The 15,737-nt window shown below is 40.0% G+C and overlaps 1 protein-coding gene across 2 annotated transcripts in view; it reads left to right on the top strand.

Moving 5' to 3' along the window:
• NSD3 (nuclear receptor binding SET domain protein 3) overlaps positions 1–15,737 on the top strand; it is a 107,137-nt gene that overhangs the window by 25,368 nt on the left and 66,032 nt on the right. For both annotated transcript variants that reach the window (XM_082608517.1, XM_082608516.1), the window contains exon 2: positions 10,351–11,069. In XM_082608517.1, coding sequence (XP_082464643.1) covers positions 10,395–11,069 — 675 coding nt within the window. In that variant the 5' untranslated portion in view covers positions 10,351–10,394. The remainder of the gene's footprint in view (positions 1–10,350; positions 11,070–15,737) is intronic.

Raw genomic sequence — 15,737 nt, forward strand, 5'->3', positions numbered from 1 at the left:
AAATGTGTGGGTGAGGGCCTCCCTGGTGGCGCAGTGGTTGAGAGTCCGCCTGCCGATGCAGGGGACACGGGTTCGTGCCCCGGTCTGGGAGGATCCCATATGCCGCGGAGCGGCTGGGCCCGTGAGCCATGGCCGCTGGGCCTGCGCGTCCGGAGCCTGTGCTCCGCAACGGGAGAGGCCACAACAGTGAGAGGCCCGCATACCGCAAAAAGAAAAAAAAAAAAAGTGTGGGTGAGGGACTTCCCTGGATGTCCAGTGGTTAGGACTCCAAGCTTCCACTGTAGGGGGGCCCAGGTTCGATCCCTAGTCGGAGAACTAAGATCCTGCAAGCTGTGTGGCACGGCCAAAAAAAAAAAAAAGTGTGGGTGAAAAACACCTAACTTCCTATCCTGCCTGTCTTTCGTGGCCTAAATGCCTCCTTCCCCAGTGAGCATTGTCCTCAAATGTCTTCTAATTCTCATGGCACACAATGTGATTCCTTTTTTTGTGTGTGTGTGTGTGCTTTGCTCTTTATTTTTTTTATTCTATTTTATTTTTTTTTACATCTTTATTGGAATATAATTGCTTAACAATGGTGTGTTAGTTTCTGCTTTATAACAAAATGAATCAGTTATACATATACATATGTTCCCATATCCCCTCCCTCTTGCGTCTCCCTCCCACCCTCCCTATCCCACCCCTCCAGGCATTCACAAAGCACCGAGCTGATCTCCCTGTGCTATGCGGCTGCTTCCCACTAGCTATCTACCTTACGTTTGGGTTTATATATGTCCATGCCTCTCTTTCGCTTTGTCACAGCTTACCCTTCCCCCTCCCCATATCCTCAAGTCCATTCTCTAGTAGGTCTGTGTCTTTATTCCTGTCTTACCCCTAGGTTCTTCATGACATTTTTTTTCTTCTTAAATTCCATATATATGTGTTAGCATACAGTATTTGTCTTTCTCTTTCTGACTTACTTCACTCTGTATGACAGACTCTGGGTCTATCCACCTCATTACAAATAGCTCAATTTTGTTTCTTTTTATGGCTGAGTAATACTCCATTTTATATATGCGCCACATCTTCTTTATCCATTCATCCGATGATGGACACTTAGGTTGTTTCCATCTCCGGGCTATTGTAAATAGGGCTGCTATGAACATTTTGGTACATGACTCTTTTTGAATTATGGTTCTCTCAGGGTATATGCCCAGTAGTGGGATTGCTGGGTCATATGGTAGTTCTATTTGTAGTTTTTTAAGGAACCTCCTTACTGTTCTCCATAGTGGCTGTACCAATTCACATTCCCACCAGCAGTGCAAGAGTGTTCCCTTTTTTCCACACCCTCTCCAGCATTTATTGTTTCTAGATTTTTTGATGATGGCCATTCTGACTGGTGTGAGATGATATCTCATTGTAGTTTTGATTTGCATTTCTCTAATGATTAAAGATGTTGAGCAGGGCTTCTCTGGTGGCGCAGTGGTTGAGAATCTGCCTGCCAATGCAGGGGACACGGGTTCGAGCCCTGGTCTGGGAAGATCCCACATGCCGCAGAGCAACTGGGCCCGTGAGCCACAATTACTGAGCCTGCGCGTCTGGAGCCTGTGCTCCGCAACAAGAGAGGCTGCGACAGTGAGAGGCCCACGCACTGCGATGAAGAGTGGCCCCCGCTTGCCACAACTAGAGAAAGCCCTTGCACAGAAACGAAGACCCAGCACAGCCATAAATAAATTAATTAATTAATTTAAAAAAAATCATGACATATGTCAATATTTAAAAAAGAAAAAAAGATGTTGAGCATTCTTTCATGTGTTTGTTGGAAGTCTGTATATCTTCTGTGGAGAAATGTCTATTTAGGTCTGCCCATTTTTGGATTGGGTTGTTTGTTTTTTTGTTATTGAGCTGCATGAGCTGCTTATAAAATTTGGAGATTAATCCTTTGTCAGTTGCTTCATTTGCAAATATTTTCTCCCATTCTGAGGGTTGTCTTTTGGTCTTGTTTATGGTTTCCTTTGCTGTGCAAAAGCTTTGAAGTTTCATTAGGTCCCATGTGTTTATTTTTGTCTTTATTTCCATTTCTCTGGGAGGTAGGTCAAAAAGGATCTTGCTGTGATTTATGTCACAGAGTGTTCTGCCTATGTTTTCCTTTAAGAGTTTGATAGTTTCTGGCCTTACATTTAGGTCTTTAATCCATTTTGAGCTTATTTTTGTGTATGGTGTTAGGGAGTGGTCTAATCTCATACTTTTACATGTCCCTGTCCAATTTTCCCAGCACCACTTATTGAAGAGGCTGTCCTTTCTCCACTGTACATTCCTGCCTCCTTTATCAAAGATAAGGTGACCATATGTGCGTGGGTTTATCTCTGGGCTTTCTATCCTGTTCCATTGATCTATCTTTCTGTTTTTGTGCCAGTACCATACTGTCTTGATTACTGTAGCTTTGTAGTATAGTCTGAAGTCAGGGAGCCTGATTCCTCCAGCTCCATTTTTCGTTCTCAAGATTGCTTTGGCTATTCAGGGTCTTTTGTGTTTCCATACAAAACACAATGTAATTCTTAGTCACCTTCTGTTTAATGTGTTTACATATGGGTCTTGCCCATAGAATCCTATATTGTCTAATATACTAAAGAGATTGTGAATGCCTTCAGGTCAGAGATCAGGTTTTTCACAAGTTCTGTGTGCCCAGCATTGTACAGAATGATAACAGTAATAATAGCCAGTAGATACTGGGCTCTAGCTATACTCGGGGCACTGTCCGAAGTACTGCTCATGGATTAACTCTTATTTCTTACAGAAACACTGTAGACAATTAAAGTATCCACAGTTTCTGAGTAAGAAAACTGAGATTTAGGGAGGTTAAGTTGCCAAAAGTCACATAGCTAATGAGCCTTGGCTCTCGGTTTTGAACCTAGCAGTTTGATTCTGTCAACCATAGTACTCACTAGAGTGCCTCCTAATTCTGTAATGTCAGTTGGTGTGTCTGCTGTTTGAAGGCTGGCTGCCAGACTGCAGTATGTATAAAAATCACTATGTAAAGGAATTTAGTTATAGTCCTAAAATATCTTCTTTTTTCATTATCAAAACTACTTTCTTGGTTGCATTATTGTACTCTTTGGAGGTATAATATGAAAAAGTGTGGCTCTATTCATGCTTAGACTTTCTAGAAAATATGATACAGTGGACCATTTAGCTGAGTTGATCAGAATATGGTGTCAAGATTTAGTGCACACTTTTCCACCTTAAGAAGCAGTTGCTTTTTCTTTTCAATACTTCTTCCACCCCCTTAGCTAAATTATTTATTTTTATTTTTCCCCAACATTTTACTTTAAAAATTTTCAAGCTGTTAGGAAAGTTAAAAGAATATTATAGTCAACACCTGGATTAGTGAATTGTTAACATTTTGCCTCCTTTGTTTTAGTCTAGGTATATGTACTTTTAAAATCTTAAACCATTTGAAAGTTGTGGATCACATGACACTTTAAATGTTTCAGCATAGCTCTTCTACGAATAGGGACATTTTCTTACATACACAGAACACTGTTATACCTTGGAAAATTAGTAGCTCCATTGTTTAATAGCTAGTTCACATTTTAAATTCTCATTTTCTCCAAAACATTTTTACATTCGTATGTATGTTTAAATCCAGGATTTCATCAAAGTTCACCCATTATTGCATTGGTTGTTAAATCTTGTCTTTTAAAATATAGAATAGTCTTTCCATCTTTTGTTTGTAACATTAACTTTTGAAGAGCTGAGGCCAGTTTTCTGAGAGAAGATCCCACGTTTTAGATTTGTCTGATTGTTTCCTCATTTTGAGATTCAGTGTAAGTGCTGGGAAGAGAACTTCGGAGATGATGATGTGTTCATGAATCACACCACAAGGCACAGGAGGCCTGTCCGCCTGGCTTCTGGTAACGCCATATCTCCTCACTTGTCTGAAATGCTGCCCGCCACAGCTCTCTCCTGTACATATTTCTGTTTGCAATTAGAAAGTAACTTGTGGAGTGATGAATATTTAAACTGTCATTTCACTTTTCTTATTTTTACGCAAAAACCCTTAGTGGATCTCTCCCCATTTCCTAGAATGTAAGAGTATAAGGGTATTCTTTGTTAGATATGTATTTTGCAAATATTTTCTCTCTGCCTATAATTCACCTTTTTTTGCCATTTAAATTTTTTTATTTATAAATTTTCTATTGAAGTATACTTGATTTACAATGTTGTGTTAGTTTCACACCTTTTTGTTTTCTTAACTGTGACTTTTGAAGAGCAGGAGTTTTTAATTTTGAAGTCCATTTTATCAGTCTTTTTCTTTCATAGCTCATGGTATTTGTGTCCTGTTTAAGAAATCTTCTGCCTAACACAGTGGTATATTTTCTCCCACGTTTTATTCTAGAAGTTTTATGGTTTGACTTTAGTACCAGGTTTATGAACTAATTTTAGTTATTTTTTGTGTATAATGTAAAGAAAGGGTGAGGTTCGCTTTTTCCATACTGATATCCAGTCATTTTTTCCCGGCTCCTTCTGTTGAAAATACCATCGTTTCCCCTTGAATTACCTTGGCACCTTTGTGGAAGATCAGTTGGCCATGTAACTATGGGTGTCAATGTTTTATTTGTTTGCTTGTTTGTTTTTTACAATGAGCATAATACATTTTTACCAAACAAAGGATTACTGGGTGAGTAAAGTTACATTATAGGCTAATATCCCCAGAAATCCTGCAGGTCAGTGGAGGTGTACTAATTTTTAGCCCTTTGAGGTCAGGGACTCTTTCATTCATCTGTTAATTGAACAGTATTGAGTGTCCAGCATTGAATAAGACATCCATGGTCCCTGCACTTACAGAGCATGCAGTGGAATGAGGGAGACAGACCATAAGAAGGCGAACGTGTACCTGAATAATAACATACTGTGGTGAGTCCTATAAAGGATGAAAAATAGGCTTACTGAGGAGAATGAGCAGAGAACCTCAGAAGTCCTATCTGAGAGGTTTTTAAGCTGGAGCAGCACATATGAGAATCCCGATTGCAGAAATGAAGTTGGCACATTTGAGAAATTGAAAAGAAGCCCCTAGAGTGTAATGCTTCCAGTGGAGAGTGTTCGTAGATAACTTTGGAAATGTAAACTGAGGCCTGACCATGCAGGGACTTGCTGGGATGATACATAGTCTGGATTTTATTTGAGTGCACTGGGAAGGCATTGAAGGTTTTGTTGCTTGTTTTTGCTTATTTTAGCAAATCATGTAATTACTGTCTAGATCAATAAATTAAACATAACTAGCAGCTTAAAAACCTCCCTTATGGCCCCCCTCCAGTGTTTACAGCATGCCATCCAAAAAAAGCAACTACTGTTCTGACAGCTATCTCCATGGATTTAGTTTTAACTTCATCCTGTTTTTGAACCTTGTGTAAATGAAATCACACTGTGTACTATATAAGTGGAATCGTGGTGCCTGGGTTCTTTCATTCAGAATGACTTTTGTGAGAGTCATCCATGTTGTCGCTCATTTTCCCTGCTGTAATCTGAGGAGTCGTCACGTGATCGGGTTAGCTTTTAAAAGGCGGCGGGCTGTCCTCTGGGGAAGTGGGCTCTGAGAGGCAGGAGAAGCAGCCTGGAGACTGCGGAGGCAGCTGTGCAGGAGCCAAGGGGAGGTTCAGGGGCCAGTGTGAGGAACTGGAGACGTGGCATGAGGCAGGCAAGTGTGAGACATGCACTTGGGAGGTAAGACTCCGGGAGTTCACTGACAGATTGGGCAAGAGTAGGAGTGAAGGGAAGGGGTGTGTCATGGTCTCCAGGTTTCTGGCTTTGACAACTGATAGATGGAAGTTTCATCTCCTTCTCATAGGAGGGACTGGGGGAAGGACACACTTAAGTAAAATAAAAACTAAGAGTTCATTATTAGGTATTTTAAGATGCTTGTGAGATATGAGAGAAGCTGTCAAACAGGCATTTGTATTATGGGTATGGAGCATATTGGCTTAAAATGGGAAGTTTGGGTAGTTTGCATGTTATGAGGCAGCTGCCATGTAAAGAGTTCTGTATTGGAGTTAGAAGATCTGAGTTTCACCATTTTACTCAACTTCTGTTGGCTGTGTGACTAAGGGCAAATCACTTGATCTTTTTGAGCTCCATTCCTTCTCATCTGTAAAATGGGAATGATACTTTGCCTCATAGGATTAAACAACATGTAATATATTAGGCCTCAGTTTATAGATATTTGGCCCAGTGGATGCTTAGAAAAGTTCATTTATGCACATGCAATTTGGATTGGTAGGAGAAAGTCGGATTATGGAAAATTTTGAAAGGCATGGAAGGGACTTGGTGTGGTATGGAGTTCAGAGTGTCTTAATATGGGAGTAGACCCAGTGCAGTTTGGTCTAGATGAAACTAAAGAAGAAGTAGTTAGAGGTGAGAAATATCTAGAAAATCAGTCATTGTAGGTCCAGGATAAGGTGCTGACGAGGGCCTGGCCTGACATGGATGTAGAGATCAAAGAACAAATCAGAGTTCAAAGGAAGAGACTAGACTTGTCCAGTGATTAGTTTTACGGCCTCACAGAGAGGGAAGAATCAGTCACCTGTGAACCTGAGGCTACTAGCCTGGGAAGCTAGAAAAATAGTGGAAGCAACGGCCGATCTGGGGTAGTCTGAAAGGAAAGCTGAGTTAAGGAAGGACAGTCTGTTCAGCTTTGAACGTATGACTTTTAAGGTTATAGTATGTTATCTGTGGGTGGTTGGATATTCTCTGGCAGTGAGATCTTGTGGAAGAGAGCACAGGATTAGAAGCTAAGAGGTTGCTTTTTCAGGCTTAATCACTAATTAGCTTTGTAGTCTTGGGGAATTCAGCAAACATTGAATGTAGTTATCTGAAAAATGAAGCTAACACCTCCCCTGTCAGCTTTACAGGCTTGTTTTGTGGCTTAAATAAGAATGTATATGAGGAGACTTCCCTGGTGGTGCAGTGGTTAAGACTCGGAGCTCCCAAAGCAGGGGGCCTGGGTTTGATCCCTGGTCAGGGAACTAGATCCCACATGCATGCCGCAACTAACAGTTCACATGCCACAACTAAGGAGCAGGCGAGCCTCAACTAAGACCTGGTACAACCAAATTAATTAATTATTTTTTTAAAAATGTATATGAAGACACTGTAATTGTAAACTCTTATACTATCATTGTAATAGGGTGATGTTATTTCTGTTCTTAGTTCAAACTAAGATAAAATATTTGGTTATAGAGCTAGAGAAGAGAAGAGAAGAGAAGGGGGAAAATACCAAACTTCTCAGAAGTTTGTGTTCGGAACTAAATCGAAAGCATCAGAAATCTTAGTCTCTGAATACATGTGCCTGAAAACCTCTGTAGACTATAATTTGGGGAGACTATCTGGAAGCTGATCTTGTGTACAACAATTATGAGAACCAAAAACACAGGTTGCATCTTGTCAAATGTTGGTATTTAACTTGCCTTCAAGTTGGAAGTTTGGAGAACTTTTGAATTCTACCTGTGTACTTTGCCCCATGTGTGTTTATGGAATTTTATTTATTTTCTTTTTTTATTTCTTTTTCACATCTGACTTTTACTACAGGATAATGATTTAATTAAGTATTCCTTTAGTTTTTAAAATTAATTTATTTACATTTTGGCTGCGTTAGGTCTTTGTTGCTTCACGCGGGCTCTCTCTATTGCGGTGAGCGGGGGCTTCTCTTCGTTGCGGTGTGCGGGCTTCTCACTGCAGTGGCTTCTTTTGCTGCAGAGCATGAGCTCTAGGTGCACAGGCTTCAGTAGTTATGGCACGCTGGGCTCAGTATTTGTGGCTCGCGGGCTCTAGAGCGCAGGCTCAGTAGTTTTGGCGCACAGGCTTAGTGGCTCCGCGGCATGTGGGATCTTCCCAGACCAGGGCTCGAACCCGTGTCCCCTGCATTGGCAGGCGGATTCTTAACCACCGTGCCACCAGGGAAGTCCCTGTTTATGGAATTTTAGAACATACCCTTCTAGTGTCTGTGAGCTATATAGATATTTGCCAGGGGTCAGAGTAGGGTAATGTTTCAACTCTTAAGCTATATATATATATAAAGAAATGATTTCTAACCTTTGTCAGCATTATCAGTACAGTATGCTGGTTAGGATCACAGACTATGAAACCAGACTGCCTGGCTCGAATCCCAGCTGTCAGCTAATGACTGGCCTTGTGCATTTGAGCAAGTCATAACCTCTCTTGCCTCTGTTTCCCCATCCATAATGGGAACTGACATTAATGTCTAGCTGAAGGTTGTTGGGAGCATTAAATGTAGTAGTGTATTTAGAGCGCTTAACAGCTCCTGGCACACTCTATAAGTGCTCTTTAAGTGTCAGCGATGGCTATTATAGAATAGTTAGTCGTTATTTTGGCAGTGACCAAGGAATAAAAGCACATGAAGGAAAGAAACAAATCCTCTCAGAACCTACAGCTGAAGAAAATGTAAGTGGCATAGTGGCAAAAATCTTGGGCTTTAGAGTCAGAGATGCTTACATTCAAATCCTGATTTGGCCCCCTGGTTATAGGGGGTACCCACCTTGCAGAGTTGTTTTGAGGATTAAATGAGATACATATAAAGTGCTTGGCCCAGAGTAGATGCTAAAAAAGCGGGAGTACTCTCTCACACCCCATGCCCCCCATCCCTCACTCCACTATAGAGCAGTAAGGGCAGTTTGATTTCCTATATGCTCGCATATTCATTGTTTGCAATTTTAGAACTTCTAAAATTCTTTCCATTTGCTAACAGCAGAATAAACAACAGCTGTTTAATTGGATACACCTTGGAAAGTTGGCAGCTTTTGTTTCCTTCTTCCCTTTGCTCTTCTGGGTTACTTCCTTTATCATTATGGTAAATCCTACTAGAACCAAGATGGTGGACATTATTAGTTGGTCATGGAATTGAACTGGACTGTAGCTTCAGAATCCTCTTCCCAGTATTCCAGCAGCTTCAGTCAGTTCATCAGACTTGATACAGTAGTGAAATCCTCTCAGCCTTAGAGCTTTTTAGAGTAAATGTTTATTGGATTTTCAGAATAATATCTGGGCAGTCCATTAATCCTCTGTCTCAAGATGTGAGACTGTCAAACCTTATGACAAAGCAGAGTGGTCTTAGAGCATTTCCTAACAGATGCTTATCCATACTATAACATTGTTACACAGTGTGGGCATTTTCAGACACCTTCTAGAGAAGGCACAATAATTGTGAGAGTATAATGCAGTGACCCAACTAGGAGTGTGCATCAGTATGAGCTGGAATGTGGCCTTAAAATACTCACGCTCTAGGCCTCACCCCAGATTTACTGAATCAGAGTCATCAGTATATAGATCTTGACATGTGCCTTTTGTAAAAGTAAAGATGATTCTGCTATACATACCACTGATTAAAAACAACTAGATACTGGCAAGAGTATAGGAAATCAGGCATCCCCTCACACTACTGGTATGAGTATAAATTGATATAGTACAGCCTATAAAACAGTTTTGCAGTATCTATCAAAATTCAGATCTGTCCTGGAAGAATACATATATGCATAAAGATACAGTTTCAGGAAAGTTTCCTGTAAACCTGTTTATAATACCAAACAGCTGTGAGCAACTCAATGATTGTCAGTACGCAAATGGTTAAACATGTTAGGGTAGATTACACAGTTGTTTACTGTGCAACCACTGAAAGAGTGAAGTATGTATGAGAGTGATATGTACACGCTGATGTAGAAAGCTATCTAGGACATACTTTAAGTTGAACAAGCAAGTCACAGAGTACACTCTATTTTAAACATTTTGTGTGTAAATATGTAGAGAAATATTTGGAAGAGTACCCACTAAAGTATTTACAGCGGTTATCCATGACTTAGGAGAATGGGAATGGTGGAGTGGGAGAGGATTTGGCCTTTTAATTTTTGTATTTAAAATATTTGCAATAAGATTTTATTATTTTTGTAATAACAACCACTGGATAAAATATGAATGATTTAAGGAAAGCGCACATGGAACCTAATTTGTATGTGTCAGGACACTGCTTATTTTGCAATTTACGGTTTTAACTGAGACTTATAATCTCTAATTTGGGAAACAGAAAGGAATGTCAAAACTGTTTTGCATGATGGCAAAGAGGATAAAACTTTGTTACTCAAGTTATTGTGAAAGTAATTGAGTTTCAAACAGATAAGCGTTTAAGATAAAACGTATTTGCTCTGTGTCAGAATTATATTGGCTACCTGTTTTAAAAATTTAGTTTGTGCAGATCTGGATATGAAAATTGGATTCAGAATATTTTACTTTAATCCTTTTGCAGTTGATTAGACTCTAATCTTTGAGGATGTTAACTAACACCTTTTAATCTCTCTTTTAAAACTTTAGGCCCGATGAGAGAAAGGGAAAGTTAAGGATGCTGGAGCAGAACAATGGATTTCTCTTTCTCTTTCATGCAAGGGATCATGGGAAACACAATTCAGCAACCACCTCAACTCATTGACTCCGCCAACATCCGTCAGGAGGATGCCTTTGATAACAACAGTGACATTGTTGAAGATGGTGGCCAGACACCATACGAAGCTACCTTGCAGCAAGGCTTTCAGTACCCACCTACAACAGAAGATCTTCCTCCACTCACGAATGGCTACCCATCATCAATCAGCATGTACGAAACTCAAACCAAATACCAGTCCTATAACCAGTATCCCAACGGGTCGGCCAATGGCTTTGGTGCAGTTAGAAACTTTAGCCCCACTGACTATTACCATTCAGAAATTCCAAACACAAGACCACATGAAATTCTGGAAAAACCTTCTCCTCCACAGCCACCACCTCCTCCTTCAGTACCACAGACTGTGATTCCAAAGAAGACTGGCTCACCTGAAATTAAACTAAAAATAACCAAAACTATCCAGAATGGCAGGGAATTGTTTGAGTCTTCCCTTTGTGGAGACCTTTTAAATGAAGTACAGGCAAGTGAGCACACAAAGTCCAAGCATGAAAGCAGAAAAGAAAAGAGGAAAAAAAGCAACAAGCATGATTCATCTAGATCTGAAGAGCGCAAGTCACACAAAATCCCCAAATTAGAACCAGAGGAACAAAATGTAAGTTGAAACATCTTTTTGAAAAAATTTGTAATATTTCACATTTACTGGAAGTCTAAGAGATCTTTTTCAGTTTTTATCTCTCCAAATGTAAATATTTCTGATCACTTCTTTCATCTGATCCCTAGCATGGAGCTTGGGATGTTATGATAGGTGGTAAGTAAATATTTGTTGAATAAATGAATGGACATCATCAGAGTAAAGAAATATTTTAGAAACATGTGACACTAAGACTCTTGCCTCCTATGTTTCTTTGTTTAATAGCCTCACTTAATTTTGCTTGTAATAAACTGGTTTCTGTGAAATTGAGTTATTTATAGTGAGATGTATGGACCTAGAGTGTGTCACACAGAGTGAAGTTAGTCAGAAAGAGAAAAACAAATACTGTATGCTGACACATATATGTGGAATCTTAAAAAAAAAAAAAGTTCTGAAGAACCTAGGGGCAGGACGGGAATAAAGACGGAGACGTAGAGAATGGACTTGAGGACACGGGGAGGGGTAAGGGTAAGCTGGGACGAAGTGAGAGAGTGGCATGGACATATATCCACTACCAAATGTAAAATAGATAGCTAGTGGGAAGCAGCTGCATGGCACAGGGAGATCAGCTTGATTCTTTGCGACCACCTAGAGGAGTGGGATAAGGAGGGTGGGAGGGAGACGCAAGAGGGAAGGGATGTGGGAAAATATGTATGCATATAGCTGATTCACTTTGTTACACAGCAGAAACTAACACAGCACTGTAAAGCAATTATACTCCAATAAAGATGTTAAAAAAACCCAACCAAACAAACAAAACTCCTGGTTTCTGAAGATGAAGAGGAAAGGCAGAGAAAGATGGTTAATGATACTGGTTTTCCATTGTTCCAGACCAACTTTTGCCAGTAGAGCTTAGATTTAACCCTCATTACTAGTGTGTTTGCCACAAAATAACCTGAAGTAAATAAAATTTACTTCAAAATTTTTATAAAATCAGAGTTAGTATTCATACATATTCACTAAATCTTCAGGTAGAGGTTTTATAAAAGTCATTCTTTAATGGTAACTTAAGATGCATGCCGCTAATTTTTTTTTAACATCTCTGAGGTTTCAGTATTAATTTTCTTAATAAGAAAGGTATGTAACAAATCAATGCTAGCTTGAATGAAGAGTTTTTAGTTAGTGTTCTAATACATGGTATTACTTGAAGATGTCCCCAGACACTGATTTGGGAAGAAATGGATATCTGTGAATTTTTATGACAGTTGTATGCTTTTCTATCTGCTCTGCCTGAATAAGTTAATTTATCATCTTCTGTTCAAAGAAATGTTTACATCTTACCAGCTCCCCTTTTCCTTGGTAGCTGGGTTCCACTGCTTCACACAACTCAAATATGATGTTTTTCTGGAGTAAAGGTCACACTGGTTCTAGGCTCTCACAAGTCTCAGTGTGATATTTCAGTATGTTTTTCTCATTTTTCTGTAGTTTTCTTATTCATTTAACAAATATCAACTGAGTACCTAATGTGTGCTAGACGCTTTTCTAAGAATTGAAAGTCGGGCAGTGAATGAAGAGTAAAGATGCCTACTTTCAGGTTGCTACTATTCTAGTAAGAAGAGGCAGAAAATACACACATACGTATGCAAATGAGTCTACGTTTAGATAGTGGTAGGTGCTATGAAGAAAATCAAACTGGGTGATGAGATAAAGAGTAATCGCGGATACTAGCAGTTCTTCCATCTTAGTTCTGCAGCTGTAAAATGAAGGCTTTGAAACTAAGTGGTTTCTGGAATGCTTTTGAATTTCTTATGTCATTTATTAAATGCCCCCCACAGAACTTAGCTCACGTAGTATCTTACACTGTTTATTAAATGAGTGAATCAGTGGAAGGAGAGAAGTTAACCTTTTACCCTCCAGAGACATCCACTGTAGCAATTCTTTCATGGACCTGCAGTGAAAAGACATGTGATGCACTATGACCCTTAGCAATCACGAAAATGCATAAAACCTGCATTTGCTTTTAGCTTAGGTCCTAAGAACCATCTTGCTGGCCCGTCTTGCTTTTGCTCTAGAGAATCTGGCAAATAGGAGAATATCCAATTTTATTTATTAGGCTAAACTTCTTGCCTTTATTGGTAAAAATATTAAAATATATAGTTTAAAATATGTCACAAAATAGAAATAGGGCTGGAAGCAGAGAAGATAGTCTGTTCATTTTTCGTATCCACTCTTTGTTTTATTGGAATCTAGGAAAAAAATTTAGTGCAGTGATGTGATATTTCTAGTAGTCACTTTTCAGTGAGATTTTAAAGCCAGTTCTGTCTTTGTTGGATGTCTGCTATGTCTGGCTGTTTATATCACTTAAACCTTCAGTTAACTGTTATATCCAGGAATTAGAATGTTTAGATGTAATTTAAGAGTTTTAGTTCATTTTCGTTTTTAGTAAATCATGTGGGGCATAATTTAATATTTCATTATTTAGGATCTTACAGTATCTTGGGGTAAAGGAATGTCACTTTGACTGAAGGTATAGATGTGTTAAGTGGCATTGATTGCACTAACTGTTACCAAGACCATTGCCTGAAAGTTGAGTTTTGGGGGAAAATCCAGGGTTTTTTCTTTCAAAGAAATACGGTGAAAAGCTAAGCTCTTGTTAGTTGAATTTGATTAATTAAACTTTTATCACACATGGGAGGCAGTTATAAGCTTAAGAGATGGTGCCATAAAAATGAGGCTCCATTCTGACAGTAGAACTTTGGGCTGGAGCCCCCAAAGGCCCTGCTTATTGTTAGTGCCGTGTCTCTGCTAAGCCATGCGGACAAGGGATGTGCACAAATCAACCTGTTTTTTGTAACTGTGTATGTGTTTAATGGGGTTTTCTTAACTTGAACAACATCTCTTTTGCTTTCTTCAGGACAGTTGTTTTTAAGTGCTTTAATTCTTGATGCCCTTGTGCCTCCTGGTTGTCACTGGGGGTCCACGCCCTTGGTGTTCAGCATTGTAGCGGGCGTAGAAGGGAAAGAAGCCCACGTAAGAGTTTGCCTACACTACGGGACAGCTCCCCTCCCCCAGATGCTTGAGGGAAGCATAATGAGAACTGTGTGCCTGGGATGATAGTCCTCAAGCTGGGTTTGCAGATGTATAGATAGATATAGTTATAGCTATAGATATATGGATATAGATGTCGATTTTTTCCTTAAAAGCTCGCTCGTAGGTTCTTTTTTGAGACAAACAAAGCAAACAAAATCTCATCTAAAATAATACACTTCAAGATTTCACTTCTTTTTTCTTTCCGTTTTTCTTCATACTTGATCTACAAGTGTTTCCTCCCAATTCTGAGCTGTTTGGCCTTCTAAAGAGTGGCTGTTCTTTGGAACAACCTAAGTGTATCTTCTCAACAATGAAAATGTGTCCAAACATCCAGGCAGCAGGAGACCTGAGATCACTACTGAAATTGTATATTTTGTAAAGCTGCTTTAGCTGTTTTCTCTCCCACCAAATTAGAAACATGTGGAAATGTTTCTGCATTTCTTCCTCCTTGGCAGGTGTAATGCCTCAGGCATGTGAGTGTAGGCCCTACTCAAACATTGGTCTTCTACTAGCACTTTGGTGGGCTTATCCACTAAGGCCAGTCTCATTAACTCTTAGCTTGCCATTTTCACTTATAAAAAGCCAGATGGCTGGTTTGGTCCCATTAGCACTAAGTTAGAGGTTATATTTGGTTCTCCAGCCTCAGAGTGTTAGGTCTTAAAATTCTTAGAAACTGTTCATATGCATTGCGAACTTACACAGTTATTCAGAAAGTAAAAGAAAAATGCACATATAATTTACTGACTTGACATTTTTCTTTCTACCTTAAATGATGACATAAGTTTTTGGTTCTTTTAGAGAATATGATTTTACTTAATGTTTTGAAAACTATTAAGGATTTCGAATTCTGCCAGATTTGATGAGTATTATTCATCCTGATAAATCTCTTGGGTTTTAATTTAAAAAAGACCAATTTTTTTTTTTTTTTTTTTTTTGTCTATGCCACATGGCTTGTGGGGTCTTAGTTCCCCGACCAGGGATTGAACCTGGGCCCTCAGCAGTGAAAGCACCAAGTCCTAACCACTGGACCGCCAGGGAATTCCCCCTAATTTTTTTTTTTAATTTATTTTTGGCTGCTTTGGGTCTTCCTTGCTGCACTCGGGCTTTCTCTAGGTGCGGCGAGCGGGGGGCTACTGTTTGTTCAGGTGTGCGGGCTTCTTATTGCAGTGGCTTCTCTTGTTGTGGTGCGTGGGCTTCAGTAATTGTAGCATGCAGGCTCAGTAATTGTGGCTTCTGGGCTCTTGAGAACTGGCTCAGTAGTTGTGGCGCACGGGCTTAGCTGCTCCACGGCATGTGGGATCTTCCCGGACCAGGGCTCGAACCCGTGTCCCCTGCATTGGCAGGCGGATTCTCAACCACTGTGCCACCAGGGAAGCCCTCATTTAAAATTAAGATGACTCGGGCTTCCCTGGTGGCGCAGTGGTTGAGAATCCGCCTGCCAGTGCAAGGGGCACGGGTTCGAGCCCTGGTCTGGGAAGATCCTACATGCCGTGGAGCAGCTAAGCCTGTGCATCCCAACTACTGAGCCTGTGCTCTAGAGCCCGCGTGCGACAACTACTGAAGCCCATGTGCCTAGAGCCCATGCTCGGCGACAAGAGA

Source organism: Mesoplodon mirus (genome assembly GCF_964341445.2).
Source record: "Mesoplodon mirus genome assembly, chromosome: 20".
NCBI classification, from domain to species: Eukaryota; Metazoa; Chordata; class Mammalia; order Artiodactyla; family Ziphiidae; genus Mesoplodon; species Mesoplodon mirus.